Source organism: Carcharhinus amblyrhynchos, chromosome 25, assembly GCF_965287045.1.
Source record: "Carcharhinus amblyrhynchos chromosome 25, sCarAmb.v2.hapA, whole genome shotgun sequence".
NCBI lineage: Eukaryota > Metazoa > Chordata > Chondrichthyes > Carcharhiniformes > Carcharhinidae > Carcharhinus > Carcharhinus amblyrhynchos.
Genome location: NC_137348.1, coordinates 27,119,700 through 27,142,760, shown reverse-complemented (window position 1 = coordinate 27,142,760; position 23,061 = coordinate 27,119,700). Strand labels below are relative to the sequence as shown.

General features: G+C 44.6%; 1 protein-coding gene across 2 annotated transcripts in view; it reads right to left on the bottom strand.

Moving 5' to 3' along the window:
• Positions 1-1,995: 1,995 nt before the first annotated feature.
• Positions 1,996-23,061, bottom strand: part of whrna (whirlin a) — a 242,549-nt gene continuing 221,483 nt past the window's right edge. For both annotated transcript variants that reach the window (XM_080212128.1, XM_080212129.1), the window contains exons 12-13: positions 10,544-10,666; positions 1,996-8,418 (exon numbers count right to left, since the gene is read on the bottom strand). In XM_080212128.1, the coding sequence (XP_080068254.1) occupies positions 8,236-8,418; positions 10,544-10,666 (306 nt within the window). In that variant the 3' untranslated portion in view covers positions 1,996-8,235. The remainder of the gene's footprint in view (positions 8,419-10,543; positions 10,667-23,061) is intronic.

Genomic DNA, 23,061 nt, shown 5'->3' with positions numbered 1-23,061 from the left:
GTATTCTCTCTCCACAGATGCTGTCAGACCTGCTGAGATTTTCCAGCATTTTCTGTTTTTGTTTCAGATTCCAGAATCCATGGTATATTGCCTTTATTTGCTGGTACTTGGGCTGTGACTGGCTGAACTCTCTTCAGTTTAAACAGCCAGCAGAAAGAAAAGGGTCTCATCCCAGTAAACTGGACAAAAATACAAGTCCCTGTGCTGCAGGAATGGCAGATTAGCTCACAGAAAGAAGAACTGAAACTTCAATGCACCATAATAGAAGTTTGTGCTGGTATTCTATTCGATTTATTGGAAAATGAAACGCACTAATCCTGTACAAATACAATAGTAATGACATTAAAAGCCATTTACAAAGCTGTATAATAAACTGTACAAACAACATAGACACAGGCTCATGTGAGGACACAGTGCCATAATAATTAGTCTGACTATAAACAAATCCATTTACAATAAAAAGAAAAGTCACCCTATTGACGCACACTGTGGCAGTGATGAAGGGAAATTGAGAGCAGAGTACTTACTGCACAATCCTGGCACCAAATAAATCGACAAGTTACACCTCACAGGAAAAGAATACAAGAGTCAGAAACTGTGGCCGGACAGGAAGTAGAGGCGGGGCAGAAATATATTCCTTCAAATACTTGCAAAGCTGCAATAGTCTCATGGGTGGCATGATGCAGCCATTAATGAATTGTCATTTAACAGACCAATCGACACAACTATTTATCAGTGTGCTCTCTTTTTTTACTTTTATTTATTTATATACGGGGTAGCACAGTGGTTAGCACTGCTGCCTCATGGCGCAAGGGACTTGGGTTCAATTCTGGCCTCAGGTCACTACTGAGTCTGCACGTTCCCCGTGTCTGTGTGGGTTTCCTCTGGTCCTCCATTTCCTCCCACAGTCCAAAGATGTGCGGGTTAGTTGGATTGGCCATGCTAAATTGCCCCTAGTGTCAGAGGAATTAGCGAGATAAATATGTGGGGCTATGGGAATAGGGCCTGGATGGGATTGTGCTTGGTGCAGACTCGATGGGCCGAGTGGCCTCCTTCTGCACTGTAGAGATTCTATGATTAGTGTCATAAGTAGGCTTTCATTAATGCTGCAATGAAGTTACCACACTCCTGTTCAGATACACTGAGGAAGAATTTAGCAAGGCCAATGCACCTAACCGGCACATCTTTTGGACTGTGGACGGAAACTGCAGCACGCGGAGGAAACCCACGCAGGCAAGGGGCGAACATGCAGACTCCAAACAGACAGTGACCCAAGTTGGAAATTGAACCCATGCCCCTGAGTGAGTGCTGCCCACTCACTGAATACACCTCACTCTGCCCACTGCTCACATCTACCACCCCACTCTGATACAGTGTGTGGAACTGAATCACTAGAGAGTCTCACGCTTGATCTAAATGAGCTGGACTGAGTTGGGGGTGATTGTAGAAGAGTCACTATTTGCCCCACATGCGAGGGAGGAGGGAGAATCTAATAACTCCAGGAGTCAGCTGTAAAGGAACAGTGGTTCATTGCACAAGATAAAACAAAAACCACACGTCTGTGGTGAACACAAAGAGGTTCCAGTCAGGACAGTAGAATAATGGACCCACTCAGGAGCCTGCTTTGTACAGGGCTCAGTATACAAGCTACATCTCATCACAGGGAGCTCATTTTCAGCAAGTCCTATAGGGAGGTCAGTTAGTGATTCCCCATGCAGGCCCTGGGGGTTATCACTGAGAAAAATTGGGGTTATATTTATTGTGCATCCAGTGACCCCTGCTGCAAAGGGCAGGGGGAGGGAGGGTCGGGTCATGTCAACATCAATGTTCCCTTTGTGGTTAAAAGCCTGTTCACTCTGATTGGGGTTCAAATGTAACTCAGATTGTGGGGAAGGCAGGTGTTGGGCGGGGGGGGGAAGGTGAGGGGGGAAGGGGAGGTAGGGGAGGAGGAGGAGGTGGGGGTTGGATGCTGGGAAGAAGGGGTGGAATATGGGAGAGGAAGGGAGGGTGGGGTGGGTGGTGGTGTGGGTTGCTGGGTAAAGTGGTTTGGGGTTGTGAGGAAGAGATGCCAAAATAACCATAACATAGCATAAGACTTTCTTCCGAGAGAAAGAACCTTCATTTCCCATCTTAGACTTAATTGGAAAACATTTGCTTGAAATGGAAAGATGATTTGAAACATTCCATACATTTCCTTGAAATGGTTGGTCTCCACCCAAAAGATCTGAACCGTGGAACATGGATAGCAAGCTTACATTGTTGTTTCTGCAATATTTAAGTTTGTGTGACAATATATACTTTCCCATTCACACCGATATGAAAGTCTTGCATCTCTAAAGCTCGTTATCATGTCTTTCAAATTTGCCCCAAATTACTTCACACATAATAAATTGTTTTGAAGTAAAGCAACTATCCTGAAGGAGGCAATACCCGTAAATACATTTCCTTTATTTCTCCTATTCCAAGCTCTCCCTGCCCCTCTGACATATGTCCTTCAGAAGGAAGTGATTCTGGATGGGGAACAGAGGGATGTTTTCATCTCTGGGATAACAGGAAGTGGAGGATTCACATTTTCAAATGGAAATCGCAGGTAGGCAGATGTGAATCGGGCTCCATGACTTTAACTAAAAGCACAAACTACTAAGCTGCACATATTTTAGTTTCATCAACGTAAAATGCTCCTGGATGTACGTTTGCTATGTTTCTCCCATGTAAAGCTGAGGGGTCTCTTTTTGATTGCACTGTCTGGAAAACCCTTCAATCGATGGTTGGAAAATCTTGTGCAGAAGATAAGTGAAAGGATGTTATGAGTCATACATGTAGAAGATTGTACAGTGATGCCTTGGCATTGATACCATTATGTGGTTCTCCGCCACTCCCTCCGCAAGTCAGAATCCTTTGGAGAGTGATGGATTAAGCTTGAGGTTTTACAATGCCAATCCTGCTCTTCATCTGAACAAGCATTTTGGCAGCCAAATGTATACATCCAGAGAGAACAATGGAACCGTGAAATCCCTACAGTGCAGAAAAAGGCCATCCAGCCCATCGAGCCTGCACCAACTCTCTGAAGGAGCATCCCACCCAGGTCCTTTCCCCTGACCCATACCCGTAACCCTGAGCATTTGCCCCGCTAATCGATCTAACCTACACATCTTTGGGCAGTTTAGCATGGTCAATCCACCTAACCTGCGCATCTCTGGATTGTTGGAGGAAACTGGAGCACCCGAAGGAAACCCATGCAGACACGGGGAGAATGTGCAGACTCCATACAGTCACCCGAGGCCAGAATCGAACCCAGGGTCCCTGGCACTGTGAGGCATCAGTGCTAACCACTGTATCACCGTGATGCCCTGGACGCTTTAGACTGTGCTGGTTTCTGCTCTTCAAAGCGAGGGGTAGGTTCTCATTCGCAAGTGTAATCTTCTTGCAAGTTCATAGAACATAAAACGTGATGGATAACACAAAACCTGTCATGGTAACAGAGGATTTCTCTTTGTTGCAGACAGAAAAGTTCATCGGTTGTCATGGTAACACCTGTGAGCAATATTCCTGTGCATGCAATAGCATTTTGATGTTAGGGCCTTTTGAGTTTGGATTCAAAGACACCGGCAGCTTTCAGCTAGCTTCCAGCATTTAACTTTGAAAGCCATATTATAATCCATTATCTTGGTGGTAGACTTGTAGATCTATTGGCTCCCTGGCTGCAGCTGAGATAAGAAACTGAATTAAAGTAGCGTTGATGTAAGAAAAACTAACATGAGACTTCAACAGCATCTATAAGGCAATACTGGAACAACTCACAAGCATATTCATGAACATTGGGGGATTTATGGCTGAGCTACAGAGATTGCTTTTAAGAAGCTGTTCTGCAATAGTACCAAATGCTGCGGAAACATTTCCCTTTTTTAAAGTTTATTTATTAATCACAAGTTGGCTTACACTGACACTGCAATGAAGTTACTGTGAAAATCCCCTAGTCGCCACACTCCAGTGCCTGTTCGGGTACACTGAGGGAGAATTTAGCATGGCCAATGCACCTAACCAGCACGTCTTTCAGACTGTGGGAGGAAACCGGAGCAACCAGAGGAAACCCACACAGACACGGGGAGAATGTGCAAACTTCGCACAGACAGTGACCCAAGCTGGGAATTGAACCCGGGTCTCTGCGGGTGTGAGGCAGCAGTGCTAACCACTGTGCCACCATAAAAAAATAGGCCTGGCTTCTTTGAGGATTGAAAAGAACAAGAGGTGATCTCACAGACATAAATTTTTGAGAGGGATTGACAGGATCAATACTGAGAAGGCATTTCCCCTCTTAGACAAGTCAAGAACTATGTGCTCATTGTCTTATGATGAGGGACTGGCCATTAGGACTGAGGTGAGGAAGAATGTTTTCATTTAGAGGGTTGTGAATCTTTGAAGTGTTCTACCCTGGCTGCTTGTAGATGCTTAGTCATTGAGTGCACTGAAGTCTGGAATAGATGGATTTTGGAATCTAAGAAATCAAGGGGTAGAGGAAAAGGGTGAGAACATGGAGCTGAGACCAAAGGTTAGCCATGATCTTATTGAACAGTGGAGTACACTTGAGGGACCTTACCCCCCAGTCCTGCTCCTGTCTTATGTCCAATATTTATACAGTGGGATGGGTGTCTATGCCTTTAAAACTTCATACAAAAGTCAACACCATTCAATTTATAACACTGCTGCAGAGGAAATGTCACCACTTCCAGCACCGTTTAGCAATTTAATGGAATATTAAAAAAGGGAAAACAGCAGGTTAGGTTGATTGGCCATAACAAATTGCCCCTTAGTGTCAGGGGCATTAGCAGGGTGAATACATGGGTCTACAGAGATAGGCTTTGTGTGGGATTGTGATCGGTGCAGGCTCGAGTAGGGATGCTATGATGAGAGTCTGGTGTTTCCACTATTTATTCCCTTGCCATAAGAGCATTCAATCGGGTGATGAGCTTTTCAATCTCAGTGTTTCATTCTCTGCACTGTTTGAAGCTGGATTCTGGAAGTGGATTGCCTCCGACTGCAGCCATTTACCCATTGGAGCCTGACGGCTCTTCAAGCCTGGCCACTTCTATTAATTTCCATTTGCACCTTGCTGGAGCGGCCACCAGGTGTCACCTCGTGTTCAAATTTTCCCAGCCTGGATACAAGAACAGAAGATGAGCAGTGGGAACTGGAGTGGACCTTAGGCCCGTCAAGCCTGCTCACATATCCAGTACGACCGTGGCTGATCTTGGACTTCAACTCCATTTATTAATCCCTTAATTGAATATATCAACACAGGGACAGGATTTGAATTCATTGCGACGCTGCATAATTGTTCTCATGTTACGTTCCACAGCACAAACAGAATTGTGGCAGGAACTATCTTGTTAACAGAAATGCACAAGGTTTGAGTCGAGTTACAAAAAGGACAAGTCAAAAACTATTAATGTGACTCCCAGTGTGCTGTGAACACTGTATTACTCTTAGCTTTAAGAAGCTGAGACATATAGTGGGCTCCACCCCATAATATATTTAATGATGCCTCAGAGCACTGAAGCAGTGTGCAGTCGACTTTGTCCAAGTTTGGCTTGGAAGAATCCGCTCTCAGACCCAGCGTTTCTCAACCAGCATTCACTGCGCTTTACTCTGAAGATGTGTGGGTTTAGGTTCATTAGTTATGCTAAGTTGCTACTTGGTCTCCTGGGATGCATAGGTTAAAGGGATTAACAGGGTTATAGGGATAGGGCCTGGATGGGATTGTTTTCAGTGCAGACTCGATGGGTCGAATGGCACTGTCCGGTTTCTATGAATCCAATCGATCTTGAATATGGAGAAAACTAAGCCAGCCAGGACATTCATTTCCTCGCATGTAGATGCATTGGGTGTATGCACACATCATAGAGGGGGGTGAGAGAGTGGTGTGTCACTGATAATCCCAGAGGCCCCAGGCCCAGGAACCATATAGCAGTTGGCCGAATTCAAATTCAAGTCATAAATTCTGACATTGAGAGCTAGTCTTGATAATAGTAACCCCGAAACGATCATCGATGGCCATTTGTTTCACTCATGTCCTCTGAACAAGCCTTCTGGCCTACATGTTATCAAGAGCCACTGTAGTGTGGTTGACCCTTAACTGCTGTCCAAAATGGTCAATCCAGCCCCTCAGTTTAAGGGCAGTTAGGGATGGGGCAACTTCCTTGCCAGTGAGGCCCACATTCCGTGAAAGGAAAAAGAAAAAGAAAAAATAAGTATGCATAGAAACTTGATGGGTTGCTAATGTTGCTTATAACACAGGTGTCAATATATGGTCCTATTTACAACAGAACCTATGGACCCACCGGAACCGCAGATGGACACCGGACACGGTTATCTTTGCCACAAAGGATGAGCAAGAGATAAAAAGTAGATTCTGGATTGTGCTATATACAATGAACAGGAGAAATGCCTTCCCCTCCTTATTATTCTTACATTTAGAGGGAAATTGATGACGCTTTAAACCACAATTTGAAACCATGCTTGTGCTTTCCTTCCAAAGGTTTAACGCGAAATAACTCCTGCAGCTGGAACTATGTGTTGCCTGGAAGATCAGACTCTTGCCCATTGCTGGATTTACACAGCAAGTTCAGGAACTCAAATTGGATTGGAATTCACCCTTCAGGGCATCAGCACCCAGGAAATCCTTTTTTGTTAACCCATTGTCTTTATATTGGCATGTATCCTGAATTTTTGCATCTGTGCACGGTGTCAACATAGAATTACAGAACCAACACAGTTGTGTGCCGCTCTTAACCTCAATGGACAACTGAGTTTCATGTTGTGAATATTTGATTGAAAACTCCCTCCACCCCCATCTTCTAATTTTCACTGATTTTGCCAGAATCTAATTGAGATTACTGTGGAAATTAGGGTTTCCATCTTAGACATTTCCTGGAGATTTTATCATCGTATTATAGGGCAGCATGATGGCACAGTGATTGGTACTGCTGCCTTGCAGCACCAGTGAACCAGGTTTGATTCTGGCCTTGGGTAGCGACCTGTGTGGAGTTTGCACATTCTCCCCATGTCTGCGTGGGTTTCCTCCGGGTGCTCCAGTTTCCTCCCACAGTTCAAAGATGTGCACGTTAGGTTGATTGACCTTGCTAAAATTCCCCTTTCTGTTCAAGAAATTGGCAGGGTAAATACAAGGCGTTATGGATATAGGACCTGGGTGGGATTGTTGACAGTGCAGGCTCAATGGGCCGAATGGCCTCCTTCTGCACTGTAGGAATTCTATAATTCTATCTCACAATGCCTACTGCCCCCTGGCTGTTCAAGCTGTATTCCTGCCTTCCTCCATTTTGGAATTTTTTTTATTATTAAGAAGCAAAAATGTTAAAAGGAAATGAAGAAAACCAGAAAAAAAATATAATCAATGGTGCTGTCATGTTTCTCCAGTGTTTTCAGTCATCTCCAGGAGACGGCTCTAATTCCTGGGCATTGGAGAGTTGGCAACCCTAACAGGACTGGAATACTCTCTGATGGAGAGTGCATTATCGAGAGACTCCCTCGTTCTTTCCGAATGACGTTACAAACAGGACATTTGAGTGCGGACAATTCATCACGCAAATCTAGCGGATTTCTCTCCACCTCCCTCTTTATCCCCGTCCTCACAATTTCTCCTGTCACCTCAGCAGTGAAGGGAGGGAAGAACAATGTTGGGGAACACTTGAGGAAAGAAGCCACACAGAAACGCGGTCTTTGGCCCAGCTCCCTCTGGGGCCCTGTCAGAGCCTCTATGCTTGGAGTAGTTCCAAACTGTGGTGCGCAGTGAAAATGAACACGTTGGTCTCCTAAGATAGTATTACAGTCTGTAACATTATTCCTGATTCAAGTTAATTAGGAGAATCACATTGCATCATTAACCACTTTGTTTTAAGAAAAAGGTACATAATTTAGTTCTTACGCGTAGGCATCATTCAGAAAACTGAAATCAAATGGGAAAAGTAAAGCTCAAAACTGGATTCCGCACATGCACAGAGTTACGACTTATTCTCAATGTGGATCCTACTGAATAGGACCACTCCAGCCACCAGACAGCATGAGGTCCTCAGGGATACAATGATGCAAATACCATATCTGGAGACTCACATTATTCCTTTGCGTCTGTTGTTAAAGCCTAGGGTTTTAATGAGGGTACATTATCTTAGTTTGTCAAAGAGGAGTTTGTTAGCAGCAACATGTCCGCAGCAGTCTTTCCTAAAGTGCAACATTGAATTCTGTTACCAGGAAATCAATGTAATCTCTCTCTTTGGTTTTAAACGCTTCTGCTATTCTTCGGGCGGCTTCTTTGTGTTCTTTCCCAGAAAGTGGAATCCCATTGACCTCCAGAATCACGTGACCGACTTTCAATTTCCCACAATTATGCGCTGACCCCCCTCTCTGGGAAAATTAAAAAACACAGAGGTACATCATTCAATCATTCAACTTACAAAATTCTAACAGGGTTAGACAGGGTAGAATCAGAGAGAATGTTCCCAAAGGTGGGGGAGTCCAGAACTAGGGGGCATAGTTTGAGGATAAGGGGTAAACCTTTTAGAACTGAGGTGAGGAGAAATTTCTTTACCCACAGAGTGGTGAATGTGTGGAATTCACTGCCACAGAAGGTCGTCGAGGCCAAAACGTTGTCTGATTTCAAGAAATTAGATGTAACTCTTGGGACTAAAGGGGTCAAGGGATATAGGAGGAAGGTGGGGAGGTCAGGATATTGAATTTGATGATCACCCATGATCAGAATGAATGGCGGAGCAGGCTCGAAGGGCCAAATGGCCTCCTCCTGCTTCTAGTTTCTATGTTTCTATTCAAGCGGATTCATTGACGTACAATCTCTGTCCGATGTGGAAATTTAACATACTGTAAAGTCAGTTTAAGTTTATTTGTTAGTGTCTCAAGTAGGCAGACATTAACACTGCAATGAAGTTGTTGGGAAAATCCCCTAGTCGCCACATTTCAGCGCCTGTTCGGGTACACTGAGAAAGAATTCAGCACGGCCAGTGCACCTAACCAGCGGGTCTGTCAGACAGTGGAAGGAAACCGGAGCAGCCAGAGGAAACTCATGCTCTTAAGCCTACATGTCCTTTTTGTAAAGAGTTCTCTTCAAACATGTGGCAGAGGATGTATAGCTAATAGATAAAAAGACTGAGGTAATACAAATACCTTCCTCGCCACTCCCATACTATCAAAACATGCTATAAAATCAACATTTGTAACTGAAATATATGTAAGTTAGGTTGATTCCTCTTTTAGGGCAAGTCAGGTTGATTGGCTGTGCTAAATTGCCCCTTAGTGCCAGGGAGCTTAGTCGAGTGGGGGATACATTGGGATAGGGTCTAGGTGGAATTGTTGTCAGTACATGCTCAATGGGCCGAATGGCTTCCTCCTGTACTGTTGGGATTCTATAATTCTATGATTTGATTTCTATGCCAAATTTGCTGGCATTAGCTTGGACGAATTCTGGAAACTCATAGGTTGCTACGCACCAAATAATCAAAGTCAAAATATTCTAGCTCTTCATCGTGAAGCTAGCGTGTTCATCTATATCTATTCTTCTAGTATCTGGTGTTGCAAAACTCTTCCAGGCCAAGTACAGTTCAGACAGACACTGAGTGAAACCCTCTCTACGCTGTCCAACTAAACCTGATTTTAGCCCAATTAGTTATCATCCACTTGCACTGAGTTAAAATTATATTTATTATATAAAATTATATATAATATTAATATATGAATCAACTCACGTACATCTGAATGCAGAAAAGGTTTACTAGGATGCTTCTGGGACTTGATGGTTTGAGTTATACGGAGAGTTTGGGTAGACTGGGATTTTTTTCTCTGGAGCGTAGGAGGCTGAGGGGTTTTCTTATGGATCAGCTAGATAGTCAACATCTTTTCCCAAAGGTAGGGGAGACTAAAACTAGAGGGCATAATTTTAAGGTGAGAGAGGAGAGATACAAAAAAGTCCAGAGGGGCAATTTTTTCACACAGAGGGTGGTGAGTGTCTGGAGTGAGCTGTCAGAGGTAGTAGTAGAGGGGAGTACAATTTTGTCTTTTAAAAAGTGTTTAGATAGTTACATGGGTAAGATGGGCCAAATGCGGGCAATTAGGACTAGTTTAATGGTTAAAGGAAGGGACAGCCTGGACAAGTTGGGCTGAAGGGCCTGTTTCCATGTTGTAAACCTCTATGACTCTATATGTCCAAATTGCCACTGAATGCTTCCACACAGCTTCCTTTATTGAGCGTGTTAAACAAATACAAACTGCAGAATATATTGGGAACATGCACTACTTAGGTGCGGATAAGGTGATCCAAACTTCATGGAAGATAATACTTTGAATTTGGTAGGCCCAGGGTCACGCGCAGATGCTGGGTTTTACAGGGCAATGCTCAAGTTTATTGCACCATCTAGATGAAAGAGATACCTGCTTTACTTCCCCTATAGTTGTTCACCGAGACAGATACATAACATTATAAATTGTAAAATAGCTACTTGACAGCACTCTAATAACATACCTGTATGGTAACTATTCGGGGTAGTGGCTGGCGAGTGTTAGCTCCTCCTTCGATGGCAATGCCCAGTGTGGGTGCACTTTTGGGGACTCGCACCAACAGTGAGGTTGGCTCCAATAAGCCAGGCTGTGACAGGAATAAAAAATATGCCAGTTAGTAAAATGATGGTCTGTAATTCAGTTAATTCTCCTTTCCTCTGCTCTCAGCTAATACCAGGCTCTCACCTAATGAAGGAGCAGTGCTCTGAAACTCGTGACACCAAATCAACCTGTTAGACTTTAACTTGGTGTTGTGAGATTTCTTATTCAGTTAATATCAAAGGCCAACATGGTCATCTTCAATTACTGGAAACAAATGTTGCCCCATCTGTTAGGAAAGTGATGACTTTCGATTGGCTTCTGTTCCATAAGTGCTGGTTCTCTCCGGTGATCTGCCAGTCAGTGCCAGCGAAGGTTTAAACTCCATGAAGATCCTCATCAACCAAGCTTGCTCCAAACCTGCAAACTATCCATACAGAGGAATTGGTTCTTATGTCCCATGGTCTGGGAATGCTCAGCCAAGGAGAACCCACTCAGCACAAGTGGACAGTCAGGCCTACAGGATGACTGGAATGTGCAGGAACCAGGAGTTCCCATTTTAGCTTTTGTGGCATGATTTTCCCCATCAGTTTCAGGACCCTGACGTCTAGGGGAAATGGGGGTTAGAAGCCCACCCGTGTGGAGAACAGTCAGCCAGCTGGGATTTTTCCTGAATTGGCCAATTAGTGGCCAAAGGCTCAATATCCAAATACAGTCGGCAGGACAGGTCCTCGATGTAAGCTGCGACTAGCTGCCGTTTCAGATCAATGAGATAAAGAGTACCACCACTTTGAGATGCCCTCTTCCCAACCTTCTGAAGTTTGAAATAAAAGATATATATACACAGCAGTCAAATCACCATTGCGGAGGGATTCCATAGCTGCCTGCAGTGTTGGCTTCCTGGTCTGCTGTGGGCAGGCCATCTCCAAGCAGCTACACTGCCCTCCAAAGCCATCAGCTGGGAAAGGTCCAGCCACTTCTGATACTAGGCCTTAACAGGGCTTTAAAGAAGCTGCAGTGGCAACACCTAGAACAAGGGGATAATTTTTTTTACTGCAATGTTACATAGAGAGGAAGACCAAGACTTAATTTGCTTTTATTCATTCCTAGGACATGTGTGTTGCTGGCTGGCCAGCATCCCTAATTGCCCTTGTTCAGAGGGCAGTTGGGAGTCAACCACATTGCTGTGGGCTCTGTAGTCACATGTAGGCCAGACCAGGTAAGGACAGCAGATTTCCTTCCCTAAAGGACATTAGTGAACCAGATGGGTTTTTCCAATAATTGACAATGGTTTCATGGTCATCAGTACGTTCCTAATTCCAGATTTTTTTTTTTACTGAATTCAAATTCCGCCAGCTGCTGTGCCGGGTTTCGAACTCGGGTTTCCAGAACATTAGCTGAGTTTCTGGATTAATAGTCTAGCAATAATACCACTCCACCATCTTAATGCGGTGAGAGTATATCTGTGCTCAGCTCAAAGCCAAGTCTTTGGCTCATTGGCTGTTGATGCTTCTATCCTCAGCTAATTTATGAGCAGCTTTTGCCAGCAGTTTGCTTTGGCCTTCCACTCTCAGGGTGGGGTGAGGTGGACCAAGTCTACCTCAGCTGGAACAGGAATCCATGATGTTGGCATTAATCTGAACCACATGCATGTAATTCAGCCAACTCAGTTAACAAGCCCACAGTCTGGAGAAGTACAGGCCCATTTTTTTTGGGGGTATGGAAGGTGCTGCTGAAAGAGCCTTGGTGATTCGCTCCAGTGCATCTTAAAGATGGTATATACTGCTGTCACTGAGCATTGGTGGTGGAGGAAGTGCAGTTGGTGAATGGGGTGCTGATCAAGCAGGCTGCTTTGTCACGGATGGTGTCAATCTTCTTGAGTGTTGTTGGAATGGCACTCATCCAGGCAAGGGGAGAGTATTCTGTCACATTCCTGACTTGTGCCTTGTAGATGGTGAACAGGCTTTGGGGAATAGGATGAGTTAATCACCTCAGAATTCCTTACCTCTAATCTGCTCTTACAGCTACAGTATTTATATGGTTCGTCCATTTCCATTTCTGGTCAATAGTAAATGCCAGCATGTTGATAATTGGGGATTCAGTGATTGTAATGCAACTGCAAAGCAACAAGAATAGATTCCCTCTTGACATTGCCTGGCACATGTGTGGCATGCATGTAACTTGCCACTTGTGAGCCCTAGCCTGAATATTGATCCTACTGCATACGGACACAGACAGCCTCAGTGTCTGAGGAGATGTAAATGGTGCTAAACATTTTGCAATCATCAGCAAACATTCCTACTTCTGACGCAATGATGGAAGGAAGGCTATTGATGGAGTAATTGAAGATGGTTGAACCTAGGACACTATCCTGAGGAACTCCTGCACTAACATCCTGGAACTGAGACAATTGACCTCCAACCACCACAACCATCTTCCTTTGTGCCAGGTACCACTCCAAGTGGAAGGGTTTTCTCCCTGATTCCCACTGTCTCCAGTTTGCTGGGGCTCCTTGATGCCACGCTTGGTCAAACACACGCTAGTGTGATCAGTCTCACTTTGAGTCTTGAGTTCGGGTTTGGGCGTGTTTGGACCAAGGCTGTAAGGCAGTCGGGAACTGAGTGGGAACTTGTGGTCCGTCACGAAATACTCCAGTGTTCCCAGCACTCAGAACAGTCCCAAGATATTGGTATTGTATAACACCAACTGCTCCATAGCTGCACATCTCTGTCTCCCGACCAGCATAGTTTTGGTGCAAACCTTTACTGGAAACGGTGGACACGAAATAGTGCACCCACGTTGCTTATTTGCTGTTGCTATTGACAACACGGCCGCCATTACTTTGCACCATCTTGAAAATCTACCTTTAAAACTCAATCATGTTAATCATTAAAGATCAAAGATATTTGAGAGCAAGGGAAATCCAATAACTCAGTCTTTTCCCCTGAGCATAAAGAGCAATTGAATAACGATACGATGTGTGTTGCCTGCATAAATACATTGCCAGTACTTGGGGGTCTGGGGCTCCATCCTGAGGTCAGCTTTCAACAGTAGAATTGTGGGCTGCCTGATTCCTGCCACAGTTACTTTTAATGACACATCATTAATACTAATAAAGCGTCACCTTTGTCATTTTGCTCATCAGTACGTCCTCCCTAATTTATAAATTCCGATGATGCACAAGACTTGAACACAAGTTTTAAAAAAAAGATTAATTAATTGTACCACTAATTAGTCTTGAAGGAAATGTTCTAATTGGATTAGGATTATGCCGTGTCTGTCAAGCCTCACTGGAGACGTTCGGCTAAATCCCCTTGTCACAGCGTTACATAAATCTCAACCTGTTGCCAAGCTGCGGCTGTTCAAAAGCTGTTTAGGATGAGATAAGCAGCACAGGAAATATCTAAAAATGGGTTCTTGCTGGAAGTGGTCATACTGGTCTATTGAAACACGACTCCTCTGCTTTTCCGACTGGTTGCTGCCCCTTTCTCAGGGTGATTTAGATTTTCCTGGTTTTAATTTACACATCAAACACCACGGTTTGAGAAAACCTGTTAAGGGAGAGATAGCCGACCAAGTTGCCTCGTATTCTTCAATTCGTGGTACCTCCTTCCAGGTTTACTTTTAGTTCTCATGGAGGGAGCTTTGGTGCCATTGGATCTCACGGACACACAGCGAGGTCTAAAAACAGGAGCAAGCTGCTTGGTCAGGTGAACCTGCTCTGCCAGACTGTGCTTTTTTAAAAAGAAATTACGCTTCCTTGCATACAAACATAAAAACATAGAAGCTAGAGGCAGGAGTAGGCCATTTGGCCCTTCGAGCCTACTCTGCCATTCATCTTGATCATGGCTGATCATCGAATTCAATATCCTGATCACCCCTCCCCCCCCCCATATCCCTTGATCCCTTTAGCCCCAAGAGCTACATCTAATTTATTCTTGAAATCACACAATGTTAAGGCCTCAAGAATATTCCTTCCACAGATAAGAACATCAAAACTGTACACAATACTCCAGGTGTGGCCTCACCAATGTCCTATTCAATAGGTTGGGTCTTGCAGACAACTGGGCCTAAAAACAGGAGCAAGCCACTTGTTCAGGTGAACCTGCACTGCCAAACTGTGCTTTTTTTTAAAAAAATTACACACCTTTGCATATCGCTACATCTCGCACAGAGATGATTAAAATAATGAAGGTCGTTGACAGGTTGGATAGGGGTGATCTACAATAGAACAGAATCTTAACAGGCAAGCTCGGCTGGTTAAAACCAAATCTCGGGGTCAAGCTACGTGTAGAATGTGAAAGGCACTGCTCCAGGAGCGTGTAGATGCATAACCAATTGAGGAATTTGGAGATATATATGTAGAGAGGAAAATTACACATATAACAAGTGATGACACTTTTTAAGATGTCTTCATTGGCTGGATTGTTTTCCTTCGAACAGAGAAAGCTGAGGGGGGACATGGTTGAGATTTGCAAAATTATCGGGGATATGGACGGAACGGTGGCACAGTGGCTAGGACTGCTGCCTCATAGCATCAAGGAACCAGGTTTGATTCCCGGCTTGGGCCGCTGTCTGTGTGGAGTTTGCATATTCTCCCCTTGTTTGCATGGGTTTCCTCTGGGTGCTCCGGTTTCTTCCCACGGTCCAAAGATGTCTGGATTTGGTGGATTGGACATGCCAAATTGCCCCTTAGCGTCTGGGGGACTAGCTAGACTAAATGCATGGGGTTACGGGCCTGGATGGGTTTGTGATTGGGCAGACTCGATGGGCTGAGTGGCCTCCTTCTGCACAGTAGGATCCTATGATTCTATATGGACAAGGTAAATAAGAAGGAACTTTTCCCCTTAGTCGAGGGGTCAATAACAAGAGGGCATAAATTTATGGGACAAGAAATTCAGAGGGGATTTGAGGGAAATATTTTTCACCCAGAGGTGGAAGGAACCTAGAACTTTGCCTGAAAGGGTGATAGAGGCGGAAACCCTCACAACACTTAACAAGCATTTAGATGAACACTTGAAACACCATAGCATGCTAGGATACAATTAGAATAGATAGGTGCTTAATGGATAGCGCAGGCACAATGGGCTGAAGGGCCTCTTTCTGTGCTGTAAAACTCTGACTAGTTGTGAAATGCTTTGAGACAATCCAAGACTGTATAAATTTTGACTTGGAAGATAAAATTTATGAAGGCTAGTTAAAAGAATGGACAGAAAATGAAGGGTTGTGAGCCCATAACTTCCAGAGCAGTACCCCTCAACAGGCATAGTTTACTATTGGGCGCACTTAAATTGGCAATTATCCCCAAGGAGAAAACCAGAAAACTGCAATTGAACAGATCACCAGGAAATATAACCCACGTTAAGCCTCTCTCCCATCATCTCTCAATGCATCCAACCAAGATATCGGACAGAATTTTCTGGCCTTTCACATCAATGGGATTTTCCAGTCCTGCTGCATTGAATGGAGATTTGATTGATCGCCAAACTCTCCATCCTCGCTTGCCACGGTGGCAGGACATGAATGGTTGGAAATTCCTGGCTATTATTCTGATGATTTGTGACTGGGCTCACTCTCCAGCTCTTCTTCACTCCAAAGCTTTCTAAATTGCACCTCTTTGATTTGAAATCCTATGTTTCTACTCCCAGTAATCGCAATGAAAACCTACTAAATGGTGTTAAGTTCAACGGCAGTTTCCCCACGACCAAATCCAGTGGCTCTGCTAAGTTTACATTAGATTGCTGTGACAACCCTCAGGACTTACATGGTGAATGCCTGGTTGACTTCCCAGGTAGGACTCGTAGTCATAAATCGTGGCCTGAACAGGTGGAACTTGTATCCCAGTGTCCTTTATAAAGCAGGCCCCTGAGCGGGTCCAGCATTCTATTGTCCTGCATGGAACATGTGTATGTGTATCACAGGCTTGTGGCTTAACTTTTGCTTTATAAAATAAAACACCATTCCTTTCCAGTTGGCTTTCTGAGTTATTACAGTTGCCAATGGTTTGAGTGAGACCCATGCTTCTGGAGTTAGCAGCACACAGATCCACCCACGACTGAACAATATAAAAGTGTTTGCTTTTACTCAGTAAAGAAAGGCCTATCTCCTGGACACGGCCTGACAATTGACATTTTGTCTTATCATTGTTATATGTAATTATTGTTACAGGAAAGACATTGATAAACTGGAAAGAGCACAAAGAAGATTTACCAGGATGTCGCTACGATTAGTGGGCCTGAGTTACAGGGAGCAGTTGGCTAGGCTAGAACTTTATTCCTTACAACCTAGGAGAATGAAGAGTAGTCTTATTGAGGTGTATAAAATCATGAAGGGCATAGGTAGGATGAACACACATCGGCTGGAATTTTACCATCCCGCCCACCACGGGAATTGGAGCAGGTGAGGAGCAGACCACGGAAAGATCCGTTAACCTCGGATGGGATTTTTCAGTTTCGGGGAGAGTGAGGCCAGAAAATCCTGCCCATATTCATTTTCCCAGGGAAGGGGAACTGAAAACTGGAGGCACAGGTTTAAGGTGAAAGGGGAAAGATTTAAAAAGGGCCTGAGGGGCAACGTCTTCATGCAGAGGGTGGTGTGTATATGGAATGAACTGCCAGAGAAAGTGGTTGAAGCAGATTCAATGGTAACATTTAAAAAGCATTTGGATAAGTACATGATGTGGCATGGTGGCAGAGGGGTGGCATGGTGACAGTGTGGTGGCACAATGGTTAGTATTGCTGCCTCACAGCTCTAGGGGCCTGGGTTCGATTCCCAGCTTGGGTTACGGTCTGTGTGGAGTTTGCACATCCTCCCCGCGTGGGTTCCCTCTGGGTGATCTGGTTTCCTCCCACAGTCCAAAATTGTGCGGGTTAGGCCGTGCTAAATTGCCCCTTAGTGTCCCGGAATGTGTAGGTCAGAGGGATTAATGAAGTAAGTCAGTGGGGTGATGGGGGTTGGGCCTGGGTGGGTTTATTGTTCGTTGCAGACCCAATGTGCTGAATGGCCTCTTTCTGCACTGTAAGGTTTCTATGATTTTTATTCTCTGATTCTATGGGAAGGGATTAGAGGGACATGGGCCCAACAGGGGCAACCGGGGCTAGCTAGGAGGGTACCATGGTTAGCATTGTCCAGTTGGGCTGAAGGGTCTGCTTCGTTGCTGTATTGCTCAATGACTCTCTGACTCTGTGAATATCCTTGAATATTTTAATGGATGGAACTCCTTGTAGCTATGTCAAACAGTTACAGGCGACCGCTAAAAACCATTGAGTATTGATTACAGATAGCCAACAATAAACAAGAGCTCAAAGAGAAATTTCCTGGAGGACTGCTGTGCAAGGACAAGAGCCATTAACATCTCAGTTTGTATCTAAGAGAGTCTCCACTTTCATCAGGGAATTGGTTATGCACTTTATAATGTAGTCCACCAGTAATTAACCAAACTCATTTTGATTTAAGCAATTTCATGAGCTTTCAGTTGGAATGCTAAGTAAAGGGTCATCGAAAGAGCCCTTCTGGAGGAGATGGTAAGCTGCAGGAAGGACCATCCTTCCCATCTTGTGGTGGGTGAAGGGTTGATTGAACAGTATTTATAGCGGAGATAGAGTGCCATAATGAAAAGTGAAGTGACTGAAGAAAATCATTAATGCGATTGCAAGTGATTTAAAGTCAGGCGAAAGCAGCTCAGGAGAGCAGAGAATATGACATTAATTGTAACTGACAATTAGGGGAGGTGTAATGAGATATGAGTAAGCTGTAGCAGAGCTGGCTGGCTTTGAATATCAGCACTTACAGCTCAATTACAACTATTTAAACTTGTTTGAATAATATACAAAAATTATTCCGCTGAGGCAATCATTAAGGCCATAGAATATTGCTTGCATCATTTTTGGGCCCATGATCTGCAGAGTATAATAATCCCTGACCCACAGAGTACTAATAGCCTCTAACCCAGAGAGTAGTAATAGCTCCTGACCCACAGAATACTAATAGCTGCTGACCCACAGAATACTAATAGCTGCTGAGTCACAGAGTATATTAGCCCCTGACCCCCAGGATACTAATAGCCCTGACCTACAGGATACTAACAGTCGCTGACCCACAGAGTATTAATAGCTCCTGACCACAGAGTACCAACAGTCCCTGACCACAGAGTACCAATAGTCCCTGACCACAGAGTACCAATAGTCCCTGACAACAGACTACCAATAGTCCCTGACAACAGACTACCAATAGTCCCTGACAACAGACTACCAATAGTCCCTGACCACAGAGTACCAATAGTCCCTGACCACAGAGTACCAATAGTCCCTGACCACAGAGTACTAATAGCCCCAGACCCACAGAATACCAGTAGTTCCTGACCAGAGTACCAATAGCCCCTGACCAGAGAGTACTAATAGCCCCGGACTCACAGAATACCAATAGTTCCTGACCACAAAGTACCAATAGTCCCTGACCCAAAGAGTACTAATTGCCCCTGGCCAGAGAGTACTAATAGTCCCGGACCCACAGAGTACTAATAGCTCCTGACCCACTAAGTACTAAAGGCCCTGACCCAAAGAATACTAATAGCCCCTGACAAGAGAATACTAATAACCTTGGACCCAGAGAGTACAAATAACCCCTGACCCACATAGTACTAATAGCCGCTGACCCACAGAGTATAATAGCCCCTGACCCACAGAGTACGAATAGCACCTGACCCACAGAGTACGAATAGCACCTGACCCACAGAGTACGAATAGCACCTGACCCACAGAGTACGAATAGCACCTGACCCACAGAGTACACCTGACCCACAGAGTACGAATAGCACCTGACCCACAGAGTACGAATAGCACCTGACCCACAGAGTACACCTGACCCACAGAGTACGAATAGCACCTGACCCACAGAGTACGAATAGCACCTGACCCACAGACTATGAATAGCACCTGACCCAAAGAGTATCAATAGACCCTGACCCACAGAGTACTAATAGCCCTTGACCAGAAAGTAGTAATAGCCCCAGACCCACAGAGTATTAATAAACCACACACGTGTAAATGTCTGGGGAGCTCAGGATGTTGAGTCTCACAACTCACTGACAATGAGAAAGCTCAGTGATAGAATCCCACACAAGTTAGCGCATCAAGCCTGTTGATCTAGGAAGTGAAAGCTGGGTGACTGGGCTCAGAGTGTGATGGGAGTGGGGGCAGGGGGCTGAGAGAAAAGGGCCACGGAGGGACATTAGAGGGTTGCCTGGAGATCAGAGTTGGAAATGAAGTGGGAGACCAGGAATGTAGGTCATTAAGTTGAGTTTCAGCCTATTTTTCATTCTGTGCTGCCTTGCTCTGTCTTTCCCTGGAGTCATCAGCACTGGCGTGGCCTGCCTGAACTGCAAACCAAGATTGCCAAAGGGGGCAAAGTCAGGCACCAGATCCCAGTTTTGCATTTAATTATAGCCTAACACCTGCTTCTGATATGGATATGAATGCTTCTTGCTTGAACTGGCATCCAACATGGTCCTCACCAGAATTGTGCACTTGGGGTATGGCACCATTTTGGATACAATACCACACCTGTAGCTCTGAAAACCCAGGTACAATGAAGCCAAATTTCTAGTCCCAAATGTCCTTCTGATTTGCAGGTACTGACAATCCAGTTCTCATTTATTCTTTACCACACACAACAATCATTCTATTGCCACAAACACTTTGGCAGCTTGAACTCACATCATGGCATTGTATTTCAATTCTATAGAGGGAACTTTTTCTGTTTTAATCAGCTCTGGTGGTCACTTCCCACAGTCAGCCAGCACTCAATGTGCAACTGATTAATGAAGCCTGTAGCTTATTGGAACCTTTCATCTGCTGGTCAAATCATTGCAGCAGAAATCCTGCACCTCAAATAATTCCCAGTTTTTTTTTGATATTATTCTCTATTTTATCTCATACTTTAATTACAAATCATTCTTAGCTTTGTAAGATTTAGAAATAGCGAGACATCTAGATATAAATTATCCCATTGGTAAGATGTAGCATGGGTTCATGAAAGGCAGGTCACGTTTGACTGAGTTGTTGGAATTCTTTGAGAACATTATGTGTGCAGTGGACAATGGGGAACCTGTGGGTGTGGCGTATCTAGACTTCCAGGAGGCATTTGACAAGATGCTGCACCAAAGACTGCTATATCAGATAAAGACGCACAGTGTTATGGGTAATGTATTAGCATGGATAGAGGATTGGTTAACTAACAGAAAGCAAAGAGTGGGGGAAAATGGGTGTTTTTCTGGTTGATGAGCAGTGGCTAGTGGTGTGCCTCAGGGATTAGCGTTGGGACCGCAATTGTTTACGATTTACATAGATGATTTGGATTTGGGGACCTGTGTCAAAATTCACAGAGGACACTAAGATGAGTGGCAGAGCAAAGTGTGCAGAGGATGCTGAAAGTCTGCAAAGGGATATAGATAGTCTAAGTGAGTGGGCAATGCTTTGGCAAATATGAGGTCATTCACTTTGGTAGGAATAACAGCAAAATGGGCTATTATTTAAATGGCAAAAATTGTAGCATGCTGCTATGCAGAGGGATCTGGGTGTCCTTGTGCATGAATCACAAAACGTTGGTTTGCAGGTAATTAAGAACACAAATGGAATTTTGTCCTTCATTGCGAGAGGGATAGAGTTTAAAAATAGGGAGGTTATGTTGCAGCTGTATAAGATGCTGGTGAGACTACACCTGGAGTACTATGTACAGTTTTTGCCTCCTTACTTGGGAAAGGATATACTGGCACTGGAGGCGGTGCAGAGGAGATTCACTAGGTTGATTCCGGAGTTGAGAGAGCTGGCTTATTAGGAGAGGCAGTGTAGGCTGGGGCTATACTCATTAGAATTCAGAAGAATGAGGGGAGGTCTAATAGAAACATATAAGATTATGAAGGGAATAAATAAGATAGAAGCAGGGAAATTGTTTCCACTAGCAGATGAAACAAGAACTAAGGGGCATGGCGTCAAAATAAGGGGGAGCAGATTTAGAACTGAATTGAGGAGTAACTTCTTCACATGAAGGGTTGTGAATCTATGGAATTTCCTGACCAGTAAAGCAGTTGAGGCTACCTCATTGAATGTTTTTAAGGCAAGGAAAGATAAGTTTTTGAACAGTAAAGAAATTAAGGATTATGGTGAGTGGGTGAGTAAATGGAACTGAGTTCACGAAAAGATCAGCCATGATCTTACTGAATGGTGGAGTGGGCTCGAGGGGTCAGATGGCCTACTCCTGCTCCTAGTGCTCATGTTACGGGAGGTGGTGGCATAGTGTTATTATCACTGGACTATTAATCCAGAAACCCAACTAATGTTCTGGGGACATGGGTCTGAATCCCATCATGGCAGATGGTGAAATCTTAATTCAATAAAAAGTGTCTGGAATTAAGAATCTACTGATGACCATGAAGCCATTGTCAATTGTCAGAAAAAAACCATCTGGCTCACCAATGTCCTTTAAGGAAGGAAATCTGCTGTTCTTACCTGGACTGGCCTACATGTGACTCTAGTGCCAAGGCAATTTGGTTGACTCTCAACTGCCCTCTAAGGGCAACAAGGGAGGGGCAGTAAATGCTGGCCAGCCAGAGATGCCCATGTCCCATGAATGAATCCAAAGAAAAAATCTGAATTTAGCAGATTGCTCAGATTTAGATTCTTCACACTTCATTGAAGCTTCATAGAATCCCTACAGTATAGAAGAAGGCCATTCGGCCATTGAGTCTGTACTGATCACAATCCCAACCAGGCTTTATTCCCACAACCCATGCATTTACCCCGCTAATCCCCCTGACGTTAGGGTCAATTTAGCATGGCTGCTCAACCGGATCTTTGGACCATTAGAGGAAATCGGAGCACCTGGAGGAAACCCATACAAACACGGGGAGAATGTGCAAACTCCACACAGACAGTGACCCAAGGCCAGAGTTGAACCTGGGATGCTGGCGCTATGAAGCAGCAGTGCTAACTACTCTGCTGTCACGATCTATCCGGGACTGTCTACTTCATACTCCAACATTAAAAGACACTCTACTGACTTGGGTGTTCAGATACATACTTGCAGGGATTTTTTTACCCACCTTCATCGCGGATCTCCCCTCTTGCTGATGTGAGGTCATATCGGCAAGGTTTACAAGGGGTTTTAAAAACTGAACCAGGCGAAGAGAACCTGGGGGGGTGTGGGAGGGGGAGAGGTAACTGCAGCTCCAGAGGTGGGAGAACATGTCTGAGGCAGCACCTTGACAATGCCCTGCCACTGCCCTGCTCCAGTACTCTGGCATTGCCTAAGCACTTTTGCGCTGTTCCCCGGGGGCAGTGCCAAGGCAGTTCACCAGGGCCATGTATATGTGAGCACCCTATATATGTGGGGTGGGGTGTTTCTCATGGGAAATCCTCATGGGTGGGGTGATTCTTTTTTTTTCCCCTG